The sequence below is a fragment of the Delphinus delphis genome, chromosome 6 (genome assembly GCF_949987515.2).
Source record: "Delphinus delphis chromosome 6, mDelDel1.2, whole genome shotgun sequence".
Classification (NCBI taxonomy): domain Eukaryota; kingdom Metazoa; phylum Chordata; class Mammalia; order Artiodactyla; family Delphinidae; genus Delphinus; species Delphinus delphis.
In genome coordinates this window covers 43,284,386-43,304,517 of record NC_082688.1, presented here as the reverse complement: position 1 = coordinate 43,304,517, position 20,132 = coordinate 43,284,386, and the positions used below count along the sequence as shown (strand labels likewise).

Below are 20,132 nucleotides of genomic sequence, written 5' to 3'. Positions count from 1 at the left end.
GGCAGAACTTGGTTAAGCATGCACTGCAAATGTAGTTAGTTCCTCTATAGCCACATTGGCAGGGAGAATGTGTTTTACAAATGCATGGATTGAAGGAAAGCAGCAGTTTCTTGAGGGTGGAGGAATGAAAGGTTTCTTACCATTTGGTGGTCCTATGTCTCCACCTGCTGGTGAATCTGAATGATCTGTTTCTACTTCCCAGTCAACGTTTGATGGAGACAACTCAATGTTGGCGTGGACTCCGACAGGCAAAGAAATGGACTCAGGGTCTTCATGAACATGCAGCACAACCAGCTGGCATTCAGGCTGTCTGTTTGTGGCCTCAGCGTGGTTTTCCTTGTTTCTTTCAGCAGGAAGGGAAGAAAGCAATATCTCCGTGGCTTCGCTCCCCAGAGGCTCATTCTCTGGAGTTCCAGCTTCCTCTGTGGTTTCGACACCGGGAGTAGGTTCCGTGAGATAGGACAAATCAAATGGAGGTGTGTAAGGTGCCAGCTCTTGCTTCAGGGCATCTTCCAAGGGAGGGTCACCGCCATAGACAAAGTGTTCAGGCTCTTTCATTAAATCTTCATCAATATTTTGGCCCATGACTTCATACTCAGAATCACCCCACGAGGCTTCAGAGGAACAGATATCTTGCTTCCCTGCCTCCCCATCAAATGGCATTTCAGGATTTCCTTCTGATAATGTCAGTTTACTCATGTCATCTGTTGTTCCCGTGGATGTGTTGAGACCTGAGATATCGCTGAAACTGTGGTCAAAGGCATCCAGACAAGTGTCTGAGGCTAGCAAAGTATCAGGAACTGTGGCAGGATTCTCAGTAGCAAAAGCTTGCTCACGGTCCGACGGGCGCCCTGCATCGGTCTGATTCTCAGGAGAAAAGTCTTCTGATACCCAAGAGCTGTTGCTATCCACAGTTGGCTCTGGGTGAGTTACACAAGTATCAGTTCCCACGTTTTCAAGCACTGGGATTGTTCTGTCAGTGGGTTCCAAAATTGGTGCTCTATCTGGGTTGGCTCCCTTTTCTGACGCTTTCAAACCTGTAATGTTCTCACATTTGTTTATTTCGGAAGGTTCAGGAGAACCTTTGTGAGAGGCAGGTTGAGATGAGTCATTTGTGTTTGCCTGCTCGCTGATTCGAGGCAGCGGAATTGCATTTTCAGAAGATAGTTCCGAAGTATATGGGACAAATTCCCGCGCCGGCTCCTGACTGGGTTCTTCATCTCTCTCTGGCTCGGTGGGATAGAACTCACTGGATTCCCCTTCAGGCCCCATCCCAGCACTAACGTGCTGCTTCTTCTCTGGCTTTGCTTCATAATCGTGACATACATCAGGGCTGTTGGAAGCCTGGGAATTGCTGTCGTGGTCGCAGTGAGTCAGTATATCAGGATTCTCACCATCTGTCTTCACACCGAAGGGTTGTCTCACACCCATCCACAAGTCGGGCGAAGCTGAGGCCAGTTGCCCACCCTCTTGGAAGTTGCCGTGTAAAATATCTGGTACAAATGCACCTTGGGGGCCCTCACTAGGGGTAGAGTCGTCCCGTTCAGAGCCTGACTTCTTTATCAACTGGGTGGAAGAACTGACAGCAGGGAAATCTTCAGGTGCAAGGCTTGAATCTGCCATTTCACCGGGTCGTGATTTTTCTTCTCCCCACCAATCTGTTTCTTGACACTCAGGAGTTGATACGTTAGATATAATGCATCCATCTTCATCTGTGTGAGTAAACGTTGGGTCTGGCTGGTTGCAGACAGACAGCACTGTATTCTGACACCGCTCTTGGGTAGGTATTTCAGAGGTGAGTTTGTCACTGGCAGAAGACGTGGTCTGTTCTCTGGAATCCTTGTCTTTCATTTGGTCCGGTGTTACGAGCTGGCTAAGCTGACCAGCTTCTGGCTCTGGTTGCCTTGGTTGAATGTTCCAAAGTGGCTCGTGGGCATTCTCGCCATTATTATCCAGAAAGTGTGACTCGTGTTTATCACCGAAAGGATCGGTACCGTGCGTTTCCAGGGATTCAGTATCACCCTGAATGGGTACTCCCCAGGGATCCACGTTTTGGCGTGGTGAGGAGTTCACCTCTAGCACAGCACTTGAGTTAGATAATTCCCCTTCAAATGCCCTCTCCGTTGGTCGCCCTTCCTGTAGGGAGGCGTTCCACCACTCCGTGCTCTCCGTGGAGAAGCCAGCCATTTCCAAATCAGAATAATTTTCGTTCTTTAGTTCAGCTTTGGGAGGTATTTGCCATATGGCATCTCCCGTCCTCCCCGTTTCTGGAGAAGACCTCGTCTCCTTCTCCACTGCTGTAACCTGTATTTCAGTCTCCTTTAGTGGCAAGAAATTCCCATGATCAGGGCTGCTTTGTTGATTGTCAAAGAATGGGTTTGACTTATTCTCATTCTCTGCTGGTTCTGGACTGCCTGTATAGGCAGAACATTCCTCAGACTTGGGATCAGCTGTGGCCAAGGACTTATTAGATTCATTCAATGAATCCCAAGCTCTGAGTTCACTCTGAGCAACCTGGCAAGTGGCTGAACGGATCTCTTTCTCCACTGACTCTTCGTCGCCTACACTATCATCATCAGAACCTGAGCTTGTTGAAATGGACTTGGCGTCCTCTTGCTGCACAGTTTCAGGAATATCACATTCACTTTTTTCCTGATGGCTAACCACTAGATTACTTTCCTGATATACATCTAAATATTCAGAATATTTGCCTGTCTCAGGGCTAGACAAAGAGGAAAAGGAATCACCATCTATTGAGTCATTCCAAATCTCTAAATATTTAGGAACATTGTGATCTAAGCTCTTTTCAAACTTGTCCATTCTGTTTTTCTCCAAACCCTTCATTTCGGTATTTACTTCTACTTGACCATCAGTAGTAATTAGTTCAGATTCTTGGTCATTCTGTGTATTCCAATCATCTTGGTTTTCCTTCTGATGCCCAGTATCGGGTCCTTGGTCCCAGGAAGGCAATGCAGCCGAAGAGTCATTTAGGTCAGGACTGGATGCACTTGAACGTGTATACTCACTAGAAATACTGTCTCTGTCATCATTTCCTGATAAATTGGCTCCTGGAGGGCTGTTTTCAGTATTCTTAACTTCGAGATTCTTAGTTATCTCAGAACTTGTGCAGTTGACCTGCACATCACTGTCTTTAGGGCCATCCCAAAGGTCAAGTCCTTGGGGACATCCATAAGGTAGGTCTTGGTTCATTCTCTCTGGCTCCAGAATGTTACGTTCTTCAGCTTCCTCCACATCCATTTCAGGTAGAGATACACTTATTGTGGAATTCAGCCCACCTGAAATTTCAGTAGTTTCACCTGGATTTCTGTGACTCGTGAGGTGCTCTTCACAGGTCTCTTTTGCCTGCAGGTGATCTGTGGACACCTCTGTTTGCACATCACAGGGGTCTGGAGTGTAAGACCCCTTCTCATGCTCTAATACCTCCTGGGGTTCCTCCGTTTGAGGAATGGAAGTGACTGAAAGAGAGCTGATTTTGCCTGATTCATTGGAGATTTCTGGAGGATCAGATGCAGCTGGGGAAGGGCATTCCTGGCCACCTTGCCCTTTTCCAGGAGCCCCCGAGCTTCCATCCATCAGCTCCTCCTTACTGGGGCACTCCCTACCAGCGGCTCCATGGGATTCCATCTCACTTTCCTTTTGTCCATAACTGGGACCCCTCCAGGGATCTGAGCATGCAAAATGCCCTGAATTCTCAAGTCTGGTCACCAGATATGCCATATCACTTGGTGGGGTTCTCCTGCCTGTGTCCTGCTTCTCAGGACCAAGTGTTTCTGACTCACTGGCTCCAGAGGCTTCCAGCATGTCTGGGATGTGACTGTCCTGAATTTTTTCTAATGAGCTGGACGTTTCAGGAGGTGATTTGCTTTGTTCTGGATCTGTAACGTACGATGGGCCGGGTAACATTAGTGATGACATGGCGTTATCTCTCATGACGGAATCCCAAATACTATTCGCGATCAGCTGCCCGCTTTTTTCGTTCAGCATGTGATATTCGTCGGGAGCAGTGTTCAAGCTGTGCTCAGAAGAGGCAGGGAGTTCCCAATCTACCTGATTTGCTTCCTGAAACTCCACACTCCAGGGTTCTACCTGTCTCACTGAAAATCGGGTTTTGGGTTCGGAACCTTCAGCCATGTACCCCTGTGCCTGACCTTCACCGGTGATGGCCACAGCTGCACTGCAGTCATCCCAGTCCAAGTCGTTGTCCATATCCGAGATGGTCGCAGTAGACTGAGTGTCCTCCAGAATCACTCTGTTCCACAAGTCGAGATTGTCGGGGGCCGCCTGGCAGGAGTTGGCGCCGCTGTGCAGAAGTGTGAGCTGCCGGTTTGTTTCATTGTACAGCTGCATCATGCTGGGGTCGTCGTAGCTGGACTGGCTGCTTTCCCCAATGTCATCCTCCACGGAGGTGTTCTGATCATCGGTGGGCTCTGCTTTGAGTAAATCTTTATCTGGGTTGTGAGGGGCATTTATTTCAGAGCTACCATCTGCGTGAGGTGAAGCCCACATTTTCAGGTTCCCAGGACCTGAACTAATTCTATTTCTAGGCGGCTGCTCTGGGGACTGAGGAGGCATGTCAGCATCCCCTGAGGTACAGTTAGCATCTTGTGACTCGAAACCTGCCTCTTTAGCAAATGGCTTGTCTCTGGTCTCTTTTTCGTCTCCAGCAAATGTTGGGGAAGTACAAGAGTCAGAGGTGGAGTAGTTGGTATCTAAGGGGGATGGCACTGAATCTTCCCCTACATTGGATGCACTGTAATCGGAACATTTATAGGATAAGAAGGAATCTTCCCAAGGTGCTAGGACCTCTGACCCTCCTTTCTTGTTACCCTCCTCAAAAAGGTTCCAGGAATCTACATTTTCGTACACCTTCCCCCTAAGTTTTGCATCCACGAAACCATTCTGATCATCCTTCACTGGCTTAGAACTATTCCATGCGTGCTCCAGATCAGATCTGGGATTTCCAGATACAAGAACATCATCCCCGGAGTCATGGTTCTTCTTGCCCCAGATCTCTGGAACTGCTTCACTATTTGCATCACTGGGTGAACTGTCTATGAGGTCTTCTGAAGGGAAAGAAAACCCGCTTTTTGCCATGGCCCACTCGTTTGGGTCCCTCACAGAAGGTGTCTCACCACTCATCGGGTGCAGATTCCAGCTATTTTTCAAAGCTTCGGCGTCGTCTTCTTTAGCAAATGCTCTCCAGGCTGGGAATGGCGCTGCAGTAGCTGGTTCCCCGTCATCCGTGGGATTTCCCCATGGCTCAGGCATGGCTGTGGGTGAGCGATCAGAACGCCACAAAGCAGCAAAGTCTTCTATCAGGTGGTTTGTTCCCTGAGGAAAAGCATTCGGCAAATGCAAGTTTTCAGGGGACATATCCTGAAACTGCAAGTTTTTCTCATTTTGGTCTTGAATATTATTGCTGCCCAGCCCAGGCTGACCAAATTCTGACTCCCAGGGACTTGACTTTGGGAAATCAAGAGTCTTGGATTGAAATATAGAATCTGAGGCTCTCCTATCAACTGGGCTGGGCTTATGATCTTTCCATGACTCGGGGCTCTGGAAGACAGATTCCTGTTCACTGGAACTCCATGCATCTGCAGTGTTTCTAGACTCAATCTCCAAACCACCCCACCAGCTGCTGCACCGTGCCTGGGTTGGAGGTGGCCCAGTGTGACCCGTGTTGACTGTTTTGGGGGTCATATCTTCTGAAGAGAGTAGAGCTGGTTCTTCAGTGGATGGTGAGCTCTCCACAAAGCTATTCATAGGTGTTGGTGGGACCCTCCTTCCAACATTTTTCAGACTTTCTGGTGAAGGAGATTCATCTTCCACAAACCCTGTCAGGCTCAAATTTCTTTCAGAATTATCACGGGGACTTTCTTGTCTCTGGACAAACTCCTCATCAAATTCCACAAGGCTATCTTTGCCAGTCCCTGACAAAAGAGAACTGGATGAATAATTCGACACGTCCATCCCTATCTCATCAAGCCTTTTAGGCCCCGTGGCGAGCTGTCCTTCTGATGAATCACTGTTGGGGAAGAAGTCATCTGTTGGGGAGTAGTCTGCAGAATGGGAAGATGGTTGGGACTGCCCAGAAACCATGGGTGCTGGGTCAAAGTTGAAAAGGTCAAAGGATTCACTGTGTTCTCCAGATGGGGCGTGCTCCTCCGCTACTGCCCCTTCAGGGATGGGACTGTAGGAGTCAAATCCTGGGAGGAGGCTGTGGTGAGGCCCAGCACCTTCTCCCACTGGACTGTCATCACTGAGGAAAACTGAGCTCTCCTTGGACGAGCGGCTGCTCCTAATGGTGGCCAACCCGCTATCCGGGCTAACGAGGTCCACGTTGACATCCACCTGGGCCTGGTTAGAATCGCTGAGATCGGGAGGGTTTTCCATGAAATTCACGGAGCTGGGCTGTGGCTCTATGTCAGAACCATACAACTCCATAATCCCGGAAGACCCCTGGGAGAGCGGGGCGCTGCCTGCCACTGCTTCTGTGGAGGATGTCCGGCTGTTAGAGGCCATCTCTGGACACCTCCTATTGATGACTTCCTTGACCAGGAGAACCACGTGATCACAAGTCACTGAAGGGTTCTCCTGCTGATACACCAGAATCTCATCGCAGCCACATTCAAAGGGCTCCAGCTCCAGGCGAGGGTTCTGGCACTCTTCCAGTTCACAGCAAATCTGTCGGGGAGGCACAGGGATTTGTGTGAGCACTCAGGCTCTCTTAGCTCTTTGCAATTTGTCTTTCTTAATTTTTTGTAATGTAAAATTAATCTGTGTTCATCTGTCTAGAAAGAAGACAGAGAACTGAGAATTGTATAACATAAAATATGGAAAGTCCCACTTAACATACCACCAATGCTTTCTTTAATCCTACCAAATTGGCTTTTTGTTGAACCCAAAATCATATAAAACCTTTCCTCAGTGTAACTTAATACCATCTTCCAACAGGAGTAAAATTCAGCTTTGCAAAAGCGAGAGATAATGCTGGTTGCTGACAAAACTAGGGGAAAAGTATTGGAATAAGGGAAAATGGGGCAGAAGGAAGGCTCTTGTTGGTAGCAGGCAGCCAGGACCTGCTTTAACCTCTGAAAGCCTCAGAAGGCAAAGGAGAACGTAGGAAAGAGAAAGCAGCTACCAGGGGCAGCTTACTCAACGGCACTCAGGCCCCAACTGTCTCTTCCTGCCCCAGGAAGCATCTATACGGGGCCCAGGACAGACAAAGCTGCCTTGGAAGGCAGGGAGATGTGTGATGGTCAGTGTGAGGCCAAAACTGGGCTGTAGCTCTAGGATTGTTTTAGGAAATGTTGAAGGTATTTTGCACACTGGGCATTTGAAATGGCCCCATAGGATTAGTGGAGGTAATAATAACAACAACAACAACAATAATAGTAACTACAGAGCTCACATAGATAGTAATAATAATAATTAACATTTATTGAATGCTTTCATATGCCAGGCACCGTTCTAAGGGTTTTATGTGCATTATCTCCTTTAACCCTCACAATAATTCTACAAGGTAGGAACTTTTTTTTTTTTTTTTTTGCTGTACGCGGGCCTCTCACTGTTGTGGCCTCTCCCGTTGCGGAGCACAGGCTCCGGATGCGCAGGCTCAGCAGCCATGGCTCACGGGCCCAGCCGCTCCGCGGCATGTGGGATCCTCCCGGACCGGGTCACGAACCCGTGTCCCCTGCATCGGCAGGCGGACTCTCAACCACTGCGCCACCAGGGAAGCCCTACAAGGTAGGAACTTTTTATCCCCATTTCTCCAGTGAGGAAATAGACAGGAAGCTTAAATAACTTGACCAACAACACACAGCTAACAAGTGATGGAGCCACATTTTGAACTCAGGCAGTCCAGCTGCAAAGGCTGACCCTTAACCAACTGGGACCACATGGCCAAAGAAGGATTCCTCTAGAGCAGTCTTGACTTTGTGTTGCTCAAGATTTCAAGATGTCTCTTGGGCAAATGGGTGGGGAGGGTTGGGGTGGGGGCCGAGGAGAGACAGGGTGGAGTCAACTCAAGGGCTTCTAACCTCTTCATCCACTCTTCTACTTCTGTCTGTTTTAGATTAACCAATTTCTAGATTGATTTGCTACAAAAAGTGATTTGAAAACCACTGTATTGGAGGCTTAGGAGGCCTAAGTCCTGTCCCTAGGAAACCAGTGACCAAAGATAAAATTCAGCTTTGAAACTCAGTGCAGAGCAAAGCACTAAAAAAGCCACAGGCTGGTGATGCAATTCACAGATGTATGTGGGTCAGAAGGGTACCAAAAGCATCTGCAGCAGGAGATGGGGGCTCATTCATATCTGGACTTGAGGGGGCACAGAGAGGCTGGAGAGTGACTTCAGCCATATATCAAGAAATGGATCTCTTGGGGGACAGAAAGTGAGGATGTCAAAGAAGGGAGTTGAGACTTCACCTCTAGCCACCTGTGGGTAGACCAGTTGTCTAATCCATTAGTGAGGAAAGATAAGTGATGAAATCGTTCTATGTCCATGTCATCCATATTATAATGAATTACATATGTTCTCATATTAGTTATTAAATGTACCTGCTTTGGCATACCCACTGCCCTATTTTCATTAATTTTGTCTATTTCTTTCTTTTTTTTTTTTTTTGCGGTACGCGGGCCTCTCACTGTTGTGGCCTCTCCCATTGCGGAGCACAGGCTCTGGACGCACAGGCTCAGCGGCCATGGCTCACAGGCCCAGCCGCTCCGCGGCATGTGGGATCTTCCCAGACCAGGACACGAACCCGTGTCCCCTGCATCAGCAGGCGGACTCTCAACCACTGCGCCACCAGGGAAGCCCAATTTTGTCTATTTCTTATATTTCCAAAGCCTTGGGTTAAAAGACTCCGTTCTCAACCAAGATCTGACTGATTACCCAATCAGAATTTTAGTACCTGGAGAAAAATGGTTGTTTTTTTTTTTTTTTTTTTTAACATATATGAATGTTTTTCTCAAGACATATCCAAGGTGTCAGCGTGGTTGTGGTCAAAAAACTAACTTGGATTAAAGCTTCAGAGCACAGTTACTAAACACTGGACACCAAACAGATGTTTAGTCAGGGACTAAACTTTGTTATCACCAGGTGGCAGTCCTCAAGGAAAACGGTACCCAAAGGAGGACTAGCCTTTATTGGGTAAAAAGAGATATGATCTTTCTCTTTATGAATTCAGCCTAGAAACGAAACAGTTATGGGGCTCTTTTAAATGCCCCTATGTGGGGTGAAGGGAGCCAAAAGGTACAAACTTCTAGTTATAAAATAAACAAGTCATGGAGATGTCATGTACCGCATGGAGACTATAGTCAATAATACTGTACTACGGATCTGAAAGCTGCTAAGAGAGTGGAGAGTAGTCCACATCACAAGAAAAACCCTGTCATCATGTATGGTGATGGATGCTAACGGGACTTATTGTGGTGATTATTTCACAACATATACAAACATTGACTCATTATATTGTACACTCGAAATATAATGTTACCTGTCAATTATACCTCAATTAAAAAAAAAAAAAGGCCAACTATTATCTCACTGACAATTCTATTTAGATGATTTTTTTGGTAATACAGCACCAAAACTAAAAACTAAAAATCTGAATTAAAGTACTGAAAACTAATTAATTAGTTAATTAATATAGCATTGAAACTGAAAACTAAAAATCTGAATTAAAGCACTGATAAATAAATAAATCATTAACTAACAGAATGTGTAAAATACCCCCAACATTTCTTAAAACTCAAACTCTAGGACCTTATCTCTTGGACCAATTTCTTTAAGTCAGCAGTCCATGGCCGTCTTCTACCGCATGTTCTGAGAGCCAGCAGGAGGGGAGATGCAGTGAAATGTGCTGGGTCAAGGAGGTCCTTACCTGATTGCACACCTCTAGGTTCTCAGAGTACACAGCGATCTGTCGTCTGGGCTGCTGCTCCTCCGACAGGTAGTTGGCCAAGAGGATGAGGACATCAAAACCGAACTTGTCTGAGAATGCTTTCAAATCACTGGTGATACTGCTGTGAAACGTACAGTCCTGAAACAACAGTCAATTTGATATTAATGTCAAACTGCCCAGCTCTGGGGAGTTGTGCCACAAATTTGTCCAGTCTTAGGATGTATTACCACTGATACTTATTATTAGATGCAAATGAAATAAACACTTTGCTTTGAGAAAGTTTGGAAATTTTCATGCTATGGCTTAAAATATACTTTTGCTTTTTTTGTTTTGTCTTCCTAAACCAGGAAAGGAAGGCATCTTTTCTATTATTATTAAGAATAGTTTATAGAGGAACAAATAGCTTAACATCTTTTTCCTAAAATGTTTATTCAAATACTGACTTTGTATAACATACTTTTCCTTTTATTGTTCATAGGACATAGGAATGTCTGCTGAATATTATTATTGATACAACCTACTAGAAAAATAGGAGGAAGTTATTGTTCTTTTCTATAATTGTTTTCTAATGGTTATCATTAACTCCAAGCAGAATTCCTAAAGATGGATTTAGCTGAGTCTACTGAATGCCTTTTATTCCAGTGTAGAAGTCTAGGAGATTTGTGTTAGGGATGTGATGTCAGATCTGCTTGCTCTAAGTGGTAGCTAAGGAGGAATGAATAACTGTGGAAAAGGGACCCATTACTGCAGAGTACCCAGACCTGTGACTCACATCATCTGTGGAAATGTTCTGGCCTTTTCGAGTTTTATTAACTACAATGAGAACCACTTTGTCAGCATGGTTGTCTCTCTTTCTTTAAAAAAATAAGATAAAATAAAATACACTGAAGACCATATCTTAGCCCCTAGCATAATGCATGGCATATACTAGTTGCTCAAGAAAAGTTTGTTGAATGACTGGAGAGACATATATACAAAATCAACCTGTGCTACATAATCCTTTATCATAGTGTATATATATATAATAGCACATGTAAATGACAATCATATAATCGTCCACTGACAGTCCACTGCTCTACTCAGTGAAAATCACCATGATGTGCATTCAAGAGATATAAAGAATTCTAACTTTTTTCTGCTTACGAAGTCATCAGAATTATGCATGCCACTGCTAAAACATTAAAGCAGTACAGAAATGTGTCCCATAGGAAGCGGAAGTACCACGTACCTCCTCCTCAGATAACCATGATGAAGAACTAAACAGTGCAGCGCATATAGGTGCAGATTTTTTTCATGTCCAGATTAATGTTTGTATATGGTAGCCCTTTGACACGTGTGAATTTGATATTTGTGGCTTAGACTATTTACTAGCCACTTAAAATTGCCGTAATACGTGTACTCTGTAATTCTGCTGAGCCAAATCTCAAGGTCGATGAGGTTCCCAAGAGGGCACACAAGAAACCTGGCAGTTGGGTGGGCCCAGCCCATCACCAGCTTCCATGCCTCTAGGAGCCTTGTTGTCCACTCCTGAGGCCACTACTCTCATTAGGCATCTTCAGTTACAAGGTACACATGGGAATTCACAAAGATCTCAGGATATATTGCTGATGAATACAAAGGATCTATCGCACTGACTTGGTAATGAAATTTATCATGCTCAAATACAATAGCTTTTGGAAGTATGCACACGGTCAGCTTTCATGCTTTTAATTTATTGTCCAAGTGTCATAATAATAATCATCTTTAGGTACTTCAAAAAAATTAATTCACCCACAAAAGAAGTAGATATTTAGAGTGAGCTTTTAAAAAAAAAACTGGACCTATTATACACAATGTACATTCAACAGATACAATTATTTCAAATCATCATTGGTATTAACCATCGAGAACCTCAATGCTGAGCTTTTTGCCATTAAGAATTGTAAATGAAGATATGGTCCCAAAGGAAAACAATAATGGACAACTCCACGTACATCTTATCTCCAGTGACTGAAGGCTTTGGCACAAGAAAACTTACAATTTTCCTTTCAAAATATTTTTTTCATTATGTACATAAACTCATTCCCCCAACATATTTATAAACCTTTGAAAGAAGACACACCATTTCTAAGAGATTTTCACATACAGTAACAATTATCATGACACTCCGAGCAGCGTCACTCAAACAAGAGAAGGCTGGTTTTACTGGTACCTCAGCACAAGATTAAGATTCAGTAGAATAAGCATTATTCAAAGCCATACTTGTGGAACATTTGCTATTCAAAAATGTTGGCTGAGCTCCAACCTGTTTGGATTCGTCTGTGTTAGGGACTTCCGTGGTGATCTAGTGGTAAAGAATCCGCCTTCCAATGCAGGGGATGCAGGTTCGATCCCTGGTTGGGGAACTAAGATGCCACATGCTGCGGGGCAACTAAGCCCATGAGCCACAACTACTGAGCCCGTGCGCCACAACTAGAGAGAAGCCCGCACACCGCAACGAAAGATCCCACATACCTCAACAAAGATCCCGCATGCAGTAACAAACACACGGCACACGGTCAAAAATAAAAAAATAAAATAAATTAATTAATTAAAATTATGGCTCTAGGATCTTGCTAAACTCAAGTCCAGCGGCACTGGCACTGTCGGGCATCTTGTTAGAAATGTAGCGTGTCGGGTCACACCCCAGACTTACTGAAGCAGAATCTGCATTTCCCACAAATCCTAGGCAATTCAAATACACATGGAAATATGAAGAGCACTGCTCTAGGGAGCCGTTTTTAATTCATATATTTTCCTGTGAACCAATCCTTTGGGCTCTCTCAATGCTGTCACAGGACTTTTACTGACTCAGGCCCTTAGCTCCTTGCCCCTCGCACCAGCCTCATCATAAACGTCACCCTGGGGTGTGTCTTTCTGGGCCGCTTTGTTAGAGGTTCTCATTTAGCAGCCCAGGATTGGGTCCAAGAATCTGTAATTCCATTATGTATCTCAAGTGATTCTTAGAATCAAGCTGCTTTGAGTAATACTTCCCCAGTTTTCCCCTGGGTGGCCCCGAATTCCACAGGATCACATGAGGTATTGATAAAACAAAGATTTATGTGAAGCATTTAGGCATATTAGAGAAATAAAATACTTACATTTTACAGTCACCCCAAAACAGACTGTCAACAACTATGTCCTATCCACCCCAATAAAATTGCCCAAACCAGATTCAATCTCACTGGCTTTAGGATAATGTCAGGAGTTTCATGGTTAAAACAGAATCAAACAAGGGAATGAGTAAGATTCTTCAGGAATCCGGGAGGCAGGGTCTGTTTGTTCTACTTTTATGCCGGTGCTGTTTGCATAGGGCATAATTTATTATTGTCTTCTAGCTACGCAGGGAGTCATGTGCTGTAACAGCTCTTATGTTGCTGACAAGCTAGGCTGGCCCTGAATAAATACCACTTCATCATCAACACAACCCAACTGTAGATACAGGTTGGCATTTTATTCCCCCCATCTGCCTTCTACCTGATAAATTACTGTTTTAGTTACGAGTATACAAATACTATTTGTTAATCTGCTCAAACGTCTCCAAAATGTTTTCCCTACCTTAAGTTAAAATTATATATATATATATATATATATATATATATATATATATATATATCCCACTCAATTTGCCAAAGGTTTAGAAAAGAAAGGAACGCTACCTTCATTTACCACCTAACCCCACCATCCAAACTTCCACGTTTGAAATATGACCCCAGCCTGAGATTGCTGCATGGAATTTAGGAAGTTACTTTACTAATCATTACACCTGGGAAATGACTGGCCAAAACCCAGACTATTCCGACACGCCAGCTGGGAAGAATGGGGAAGTGTTCCCTGTCAGTCTTCTGTCACTCATGGACGCAGAGATTAGATCATTAAACATTTTTAGAGGTCATGAGTTCTTTTGCTTCAGTAATTCCTAGTTTTGAAATGAGTAGGAAGACCTGAAAACGTAGGGAGAAAAAGGCTTTATTTCCTGGCCAAAAGCAAGGTGTAGATCTCAAGGGCCCTAAGAAGAGGGTGATGATCATAAGGGCAAAGGGCAGGAAAACAGAAATGATAGGGCTCTATTTTAACTAATATGACAACCAAGATAGTGATAGTGTCCAACAGATTTACTACATTAGTGGTTGAAAGTACTTGGACAAATGCAGTGGAAAATTCCATTCTCTCACAAAATTCTATTTTATTGATATTTCTTATTCCATTGCTCTGAAAATTTTAGTTTTCATTCTATACACGGATAGCTTTAGTGCATCACATGAAATAAAAGTGATCTAAATAATGACTTATACACATCTGAGTCCTTAAATGTGCATATTCTTTTGAAAGAGAAAAACCCACTCTCCTTACACTGCTCATATATTTGTATTTCTATTGCCTTCTGAATCCCTCCTGTCAGGTTTCTGCCCCCATCATTCCATTGAAACGGCTCTTCTCAAAAGTATCAATCATTTCCAGGTCACGAAATCCCAAAATCTGTTTCCTGTTCTTACTCTAATTAACTTCTCCCAAGAATCTCAAGAGGTTGATCTTCCCTCCTTCTTGAAATATTTAACTCCTTCACTTTCCTGTCATTGCACTCTCCTTGTTTTTCTCCCAACTCACTAGCTACTCCTCAGTCACCTTTGCTAGTTCCTCTCCCTTAGTCAACCTCTAAATGTTCCTAACCCCTTTCTCTTTGTCTATACATTCTCCTTAGTGATTTCATCCAGTCACATGGCTTTCAAACCGCCTATCTGCCAGTGACAACCAAATCACATCCACCTCAACACTAACCTTGGTTATCCATGTGATACCATCACATCAATGTCTAATAAGCATCTCAAATAAAGTACAACCTACCTCCACCCCAGTCTCCTCCACAGCATCAAATTGCACCACCATCCACCCAGTTACTCAAGCCAAACATCTAGGAATTGTTCTTGATTCCTTTCCCCCCCCACATTCTTCACATAATCCATCAGCAAATCCTGTTAACTTTCCCTCTAAAACATATCTCAAATTCAGACACTTCCCTCACTTCTTTCCATCTCTGTTAGTGTCGTAGCCACAGTTGCCATTATCTCTTCCCTGAACTTGGGTGATAGCCCTTCAACTGGTCTCCCTGTAGCCGCTCTTGTCTCCTCTCCCTGCGATCAGTTCTCCACACGGGACCAAGAAAGAGCTTTGAAAAAATGTAACCAGAACCATGATATTCTTCTGCTTAAAACCCACTCAAAAGTTTCTCAATGGAATAATTATTATTTACATTGCTTTATTTGTTTTAAAACAGGGAAGAGACAGGTTTAATGTCCTCGAGACTGAGTTCTTATAAATCAATGAGAAAAAGCAGACATAGCAATAGAAAAAATAGTTGATGAACGTAAAAGACAATTTACAATTGAAATACCTGAAACCATTAACAAAGAAATCCTCTCATAAGAAAACGTTTCGTCTTCTCTTTTCCTATAATTGGTAAATATGGCTGAATGGGCATTCTCATACACTGTTAGAAATATATTCTAAAGAAATAATCATATATACACACAAAAGGTTTGTGGACAAAGCTATTCACTGAATTATTACTATAATAACTAAAATTTGAAACAGTCTAAATATCCAACAATAGAGAACTGGTTCAATAAATTATGGAACAGTAACATAAAAGAATATTATGTTGCTATTAAAAATCATGCTGTCAAAGAATACTTAATGACACAAAAAAAGATCATAGTGTAAAGTAGAAAATAATTTCTATAATCATAAATTAGGATGTCATTTCTATAGTTATTCAACTAATATATATTGAAGTTAACATATGATGGATATTAAGATACCTTGACATTAAAGTTGTCATAATTTAGCCAAATTGCTAATCTATAATCTGATTGTGTCTCTCCACTATTTTAGGGCACTCTCTCCAAGGTTCCTAGTAAAGACTTCGGAGGTTAACTCTGGCTTTGCCATTCACTAGCTGGGCTCCTTGAGTGAGTTTCTCTCATCTCTCTGAGCCTTAGAGTTCCTCATCTGTAAACCCTCACCTCATAACACTGCTGTGAGTACTAAGGACATATGTGTATCAAAAAGCAGGCCCAGTGTTTGGCATATAGTAGACAATAAATGTTAAATCCCTTTCCTTTCCTGATTCATCAACTATCAAAAGGTCGTTCTTAGGATTCATGGGAGTAATTTGATTCATAGAAAGTATTTCACAAATTCTTGGTACGGGAACTGAATATTCATATTACAATTTCTTACCTTATATCCTTTATAATACTGTGAACTTTTAAATGATAATCACACACATCTTTTAAGTCATTAAAGTGATTCACATGTAAAATTCCTAGATGTGAGATGACAGAGGAAGTTACATATGAAACAAAGTCATTTAAAAAGTAATATAAGATATAGGGCTTCCCTGGTGGTGCAGTGGTTGGGAGTCTGCCTGCCAATGCGGGGGACGCGGGTTCGCACCCTGGTCTGGGAAGATCCCACATGCCGCGGAGCAACTGGGCCCGTGAGCCACAACTACTGAGCCTGCGCATCTGGAGCTTGTGCTCCTCAACAAGAGAGGCCACGATAGTGAGAGGCCCGCGCACCGCGATGAGGAGTGGCCCCCGCTTGCCACAACTAGAGAAAGCCCTCGCACAGAAACAAAGACCCAACACAGCCATAAATAAATAAATAAATTTAAAAAAAAAAAAAAAAAAAAAAAAAAAAAAGTAATATAAGATATAAAAACTCTGGGTCAGGCAGTGTTTATCTCATTAATGGATCCTTTATCCTTAATTCCAAGTTAGACTCAATGAATGAGCTTCTGTTTGCCACTATACAAATAAAGCAACAGAAAAATGTGTAGTGATTTTTTTCCTTTAGCCCCATCACCGTGGATAGAGCCTTTTGCATCATTCCAAGTGCCACACTACCTTTGAGACAGGCTGGGACCTGGGACCCTTTGCTGCAGTGCTTGCACCTGGACAAACGTCTCCTTGAGCAACCAAATTCAAAGAAACTACAAGGGACTAAAAATAATTGTGTACATGGGCAGCTGGGGCCCAATTATGGACAACAAGATCCAAAAACCTAAAAAAACCCAAACACCCAACTGCCACTTCTGAAGAGCAGGGAGCAAAAACAGGGGGTTGGGAGCAAAAGCAGGGTACTGCGCATGCCCCCTGCACTCAACACCACGAAAGGGGTGGGCAGACCACCTAAGCTGCCCCTCTGGCCCGACCCCTGGACACACCCCTACCCCCACCCCATGTAAGGAACCAGCTTGTCCCCACCCCCCACCCCCGCTTCGGGGAGCGAGCAAGGGAACCTGTTACTTGTTTTCTCTCTCCCGCTCCTGCAGCAGGGGCCCCATTAAAGCCTTGCCTGAATTTCTTGTCTGGCCTCTTATCAATTTCTGTTGATTAAGGAAGACCAATAACCCTGGTCAGTATCACATTCAATGGATTTTATTCCTCGTGCTAGTTAGTACTCGTCCCATTTAGGTCCAGTACTCTGGACTACACACATAATCCAAAACAGTTGTCTCTCTTACAAATTAAATATATTGAGTAATGCTTTTATTAAATAAAAGAAAAATAAATTATTTTCTGATGTCATGGACAAGCTATTCCCAGATTTATTATGTCTGAAATTTTTTTCTTTTTCCAGGAAATAGAAAAATCAAGTGAGGAGATATAACCTGTAGGTAGGATGCTTGTATAAAAATCATGACCAAGATTAAAACACAAGCTCATACAGCTTCATCTTTGCGAACAGTGAGTCTTAGAAAGACAGTATGACAGGCCATAACTACCTTGTAAGCAAAATGGTCAGCATGGATTGCTGAGTTACTGCAATTTATGAGTAGAGTCTGACATTTATACTCTGCATAGATTTACTTCTAGACTGAGGACTATTTTATCAAGATATATGAAAAATGCTGAGGTATGTACACAAAAGTTCTTACTGAAAGCTTCATGATTTATGCTACCAAAATTCCATTATGATGTTTAAAATATTCAGCAATAATAAAGTCTGATAATTTTGACAGGAAAATGATTTATGAGAACAGAAAATGCATAAATTAAAGAGATTGGATTCATTCTGTCTTTTTGTATGCTTTAATTGGTAAGCAAAGATATTCCCCATGTTTTTACCACATGTTATTTTAAAAAAACTCTATGGTTCTTATTTCTATAAGCTAGCCAAGGCATTTTAGTACTAAAAACTTCATTGGGTCTATTTCAACTATATTATGCATCATATTTTGAAAATAGAGCCAAGCAGTACACGTTATCATTCAAAAAGAGAGCCCTTTCATGAAAAGATTTTGTGAAAATTAAAATACTACAATATATAAATGAATAACAAATATATATATTTATTACTTTTCCTTTAAACCAATAGTATATTGCCTAAAACGATTTCCTCACACACTGCTTCTGCATTAAGCACTCTGTTAAATGCTTTACATCATCTCATTTAAACCTTAAGATAGCCAGATGATGTTGGTAACGTTATTTCTGTTTTGCATTGAGAAAATGGAGGGTTTAGAAGGTTAAGTAATTGATGTTACACAGCTCACATGTGTAAAAACAGGACATGGTCCCAGGTGAGTCTGACTTCAGAGCTCAGGTTCTAACCTATATGTTATTCTCAAATGAAATAATTCTTGAAAGACATTACTCACTCCATTTTTAATTTCATAAAAGTTTTTTGCTACTCCATTTACTTCCGTTTGTTATTAATTCTCCCTCGTCACTATACACAAGCAAGCCACATCCTTGATTTTAACCAATGCTAATAATGTGATGCTTAAACTTTCTGATGAGTCAATATTATCATGCTTTATGATCAATTTCCAGTTTCTCATTTATTCTGTAAAATATTGGTGTAGGCTGACCATTAACTCATGTATGAGCCTAATTGAAAACTTGCCCAAAGAAACTGCTATAAAGTTTCTGGCAGCAATATGTACTTTTTAAAAGTTGGGTATGCATATGTACACACAAAAAAAGCAGATGAACTGGCATAGTCACGGTTTGCCCGGAATTACCCTCATGTAGTTTTTCTTGCTCTGATACCTTAGACACACAAACAATGGAAGAATCCCCACTTCACCATTTAGTATGTAAAGAAATCTCATCATTTAAGGATGCTCCTAACATTACTTTCCTTCTGCTCAAAAGCCTAGGGAAACCAGGAATTAGGATTACAGGGAAGGGATACAAAGACAAAAGGTAATTTTTTCTACCCCAACGGAGTGGGCATCTTAATACAAAAAGCCTATAATATCACCATTGTTTCAAGCAAAGCCCTCTTGTAAAGGCACAACTATCAAAGACTAATTAATGTATCAATCTGCAGATGCTTCAATTTAGGTCAAGCATGTCATAAGTATTAGAGAAGAAACCAACAATCTTGTAAGCAATCATCCTTGTAAGGTCATCATTTGGGTTGAAGAATTCAAGAATAGAGGGATACAGCACATGAGTACTGAAAACCACTGTTTTCATGTCATGGGACAAATAATTATAAACATTTCATTAATGGAGGGAAAGAGGGAAAGAGAGAAAGAGAGAGAGAGGGAAGGGGGAGGGGAGGGGAGGGGTAAAGATGAGAGGGAGATTGGGAGATGGTTCATCTGAAAGCACAGGTGTAAGTTAAGGACTTCTTGAAATTAAATGGGTTGCTTTCAGATCAATCTGAAATTAAGCAAGTTGGCATACTGCCTCATCCCCACTGTCTCCATCATAAGGAGAATCAATGAATGTTACACCAACTGCCCTAGAAAAAGATGCTTATATACTGTACTTCATGAAAGGGAGTCCTAGGTAGCCTCTCACTAGTTAATAGTAGATAGAATACTTGGATGTGGGGAGGTTCACAACCAATTAAAGACAAACACATCATCACCTTATTTACCAGCTCAGCCTAATTTACATTTTCTTCAAGGACAGACCCATAATCAAAACTTTTCAATGTAGTATGAATTGAAGGACTCAGTGAGAAAAGGGCTAGACTGTTGTTCCACTTAAGGACCCCTTTATTAAAGTTTGCATATGTTTATAAGGATTTCTATATGGGAATGAATAACTCAGGACCTATGCATAATGGAAAATCCACTCACTAGGCATGCTTTATTTTTGCGATGGTAGAACCTGGGCAACACACCGGCTACCAAATAATAATAAATTACTTCCGCGATTGTGT

At 42.6% G+C, this 20,132-nt stretch overlaps 1 protein-coding gene across 1 annotated transcript in view; it reads right to left on the bottom strand.

The window, feature by feature from the left end:
* The window catches only part of PRUNE2 (prune homolog 2 with BCH domain), a 272,023-nt gene that overhangs the window by 90,398 nt on the left and 161,493 nt on the right, over nt 1–20,132 (bottom strand). The window contains exons 7-8 of the mRNA XM_060014603.1: nt 9,906–10,064; nt 141–6,705 (exon numbers count right to left, since the gene is read on the bottom strand). Of these exons, the coding sequence (XP_059870586.1) occupies nt 141–6,705; nt 9,906–10,064 (6,724 nt within the window). The remainder of the gene's footprint in view (nt 1–140; nt 6,706–9,905; nt 10,065–20,132) is intronic.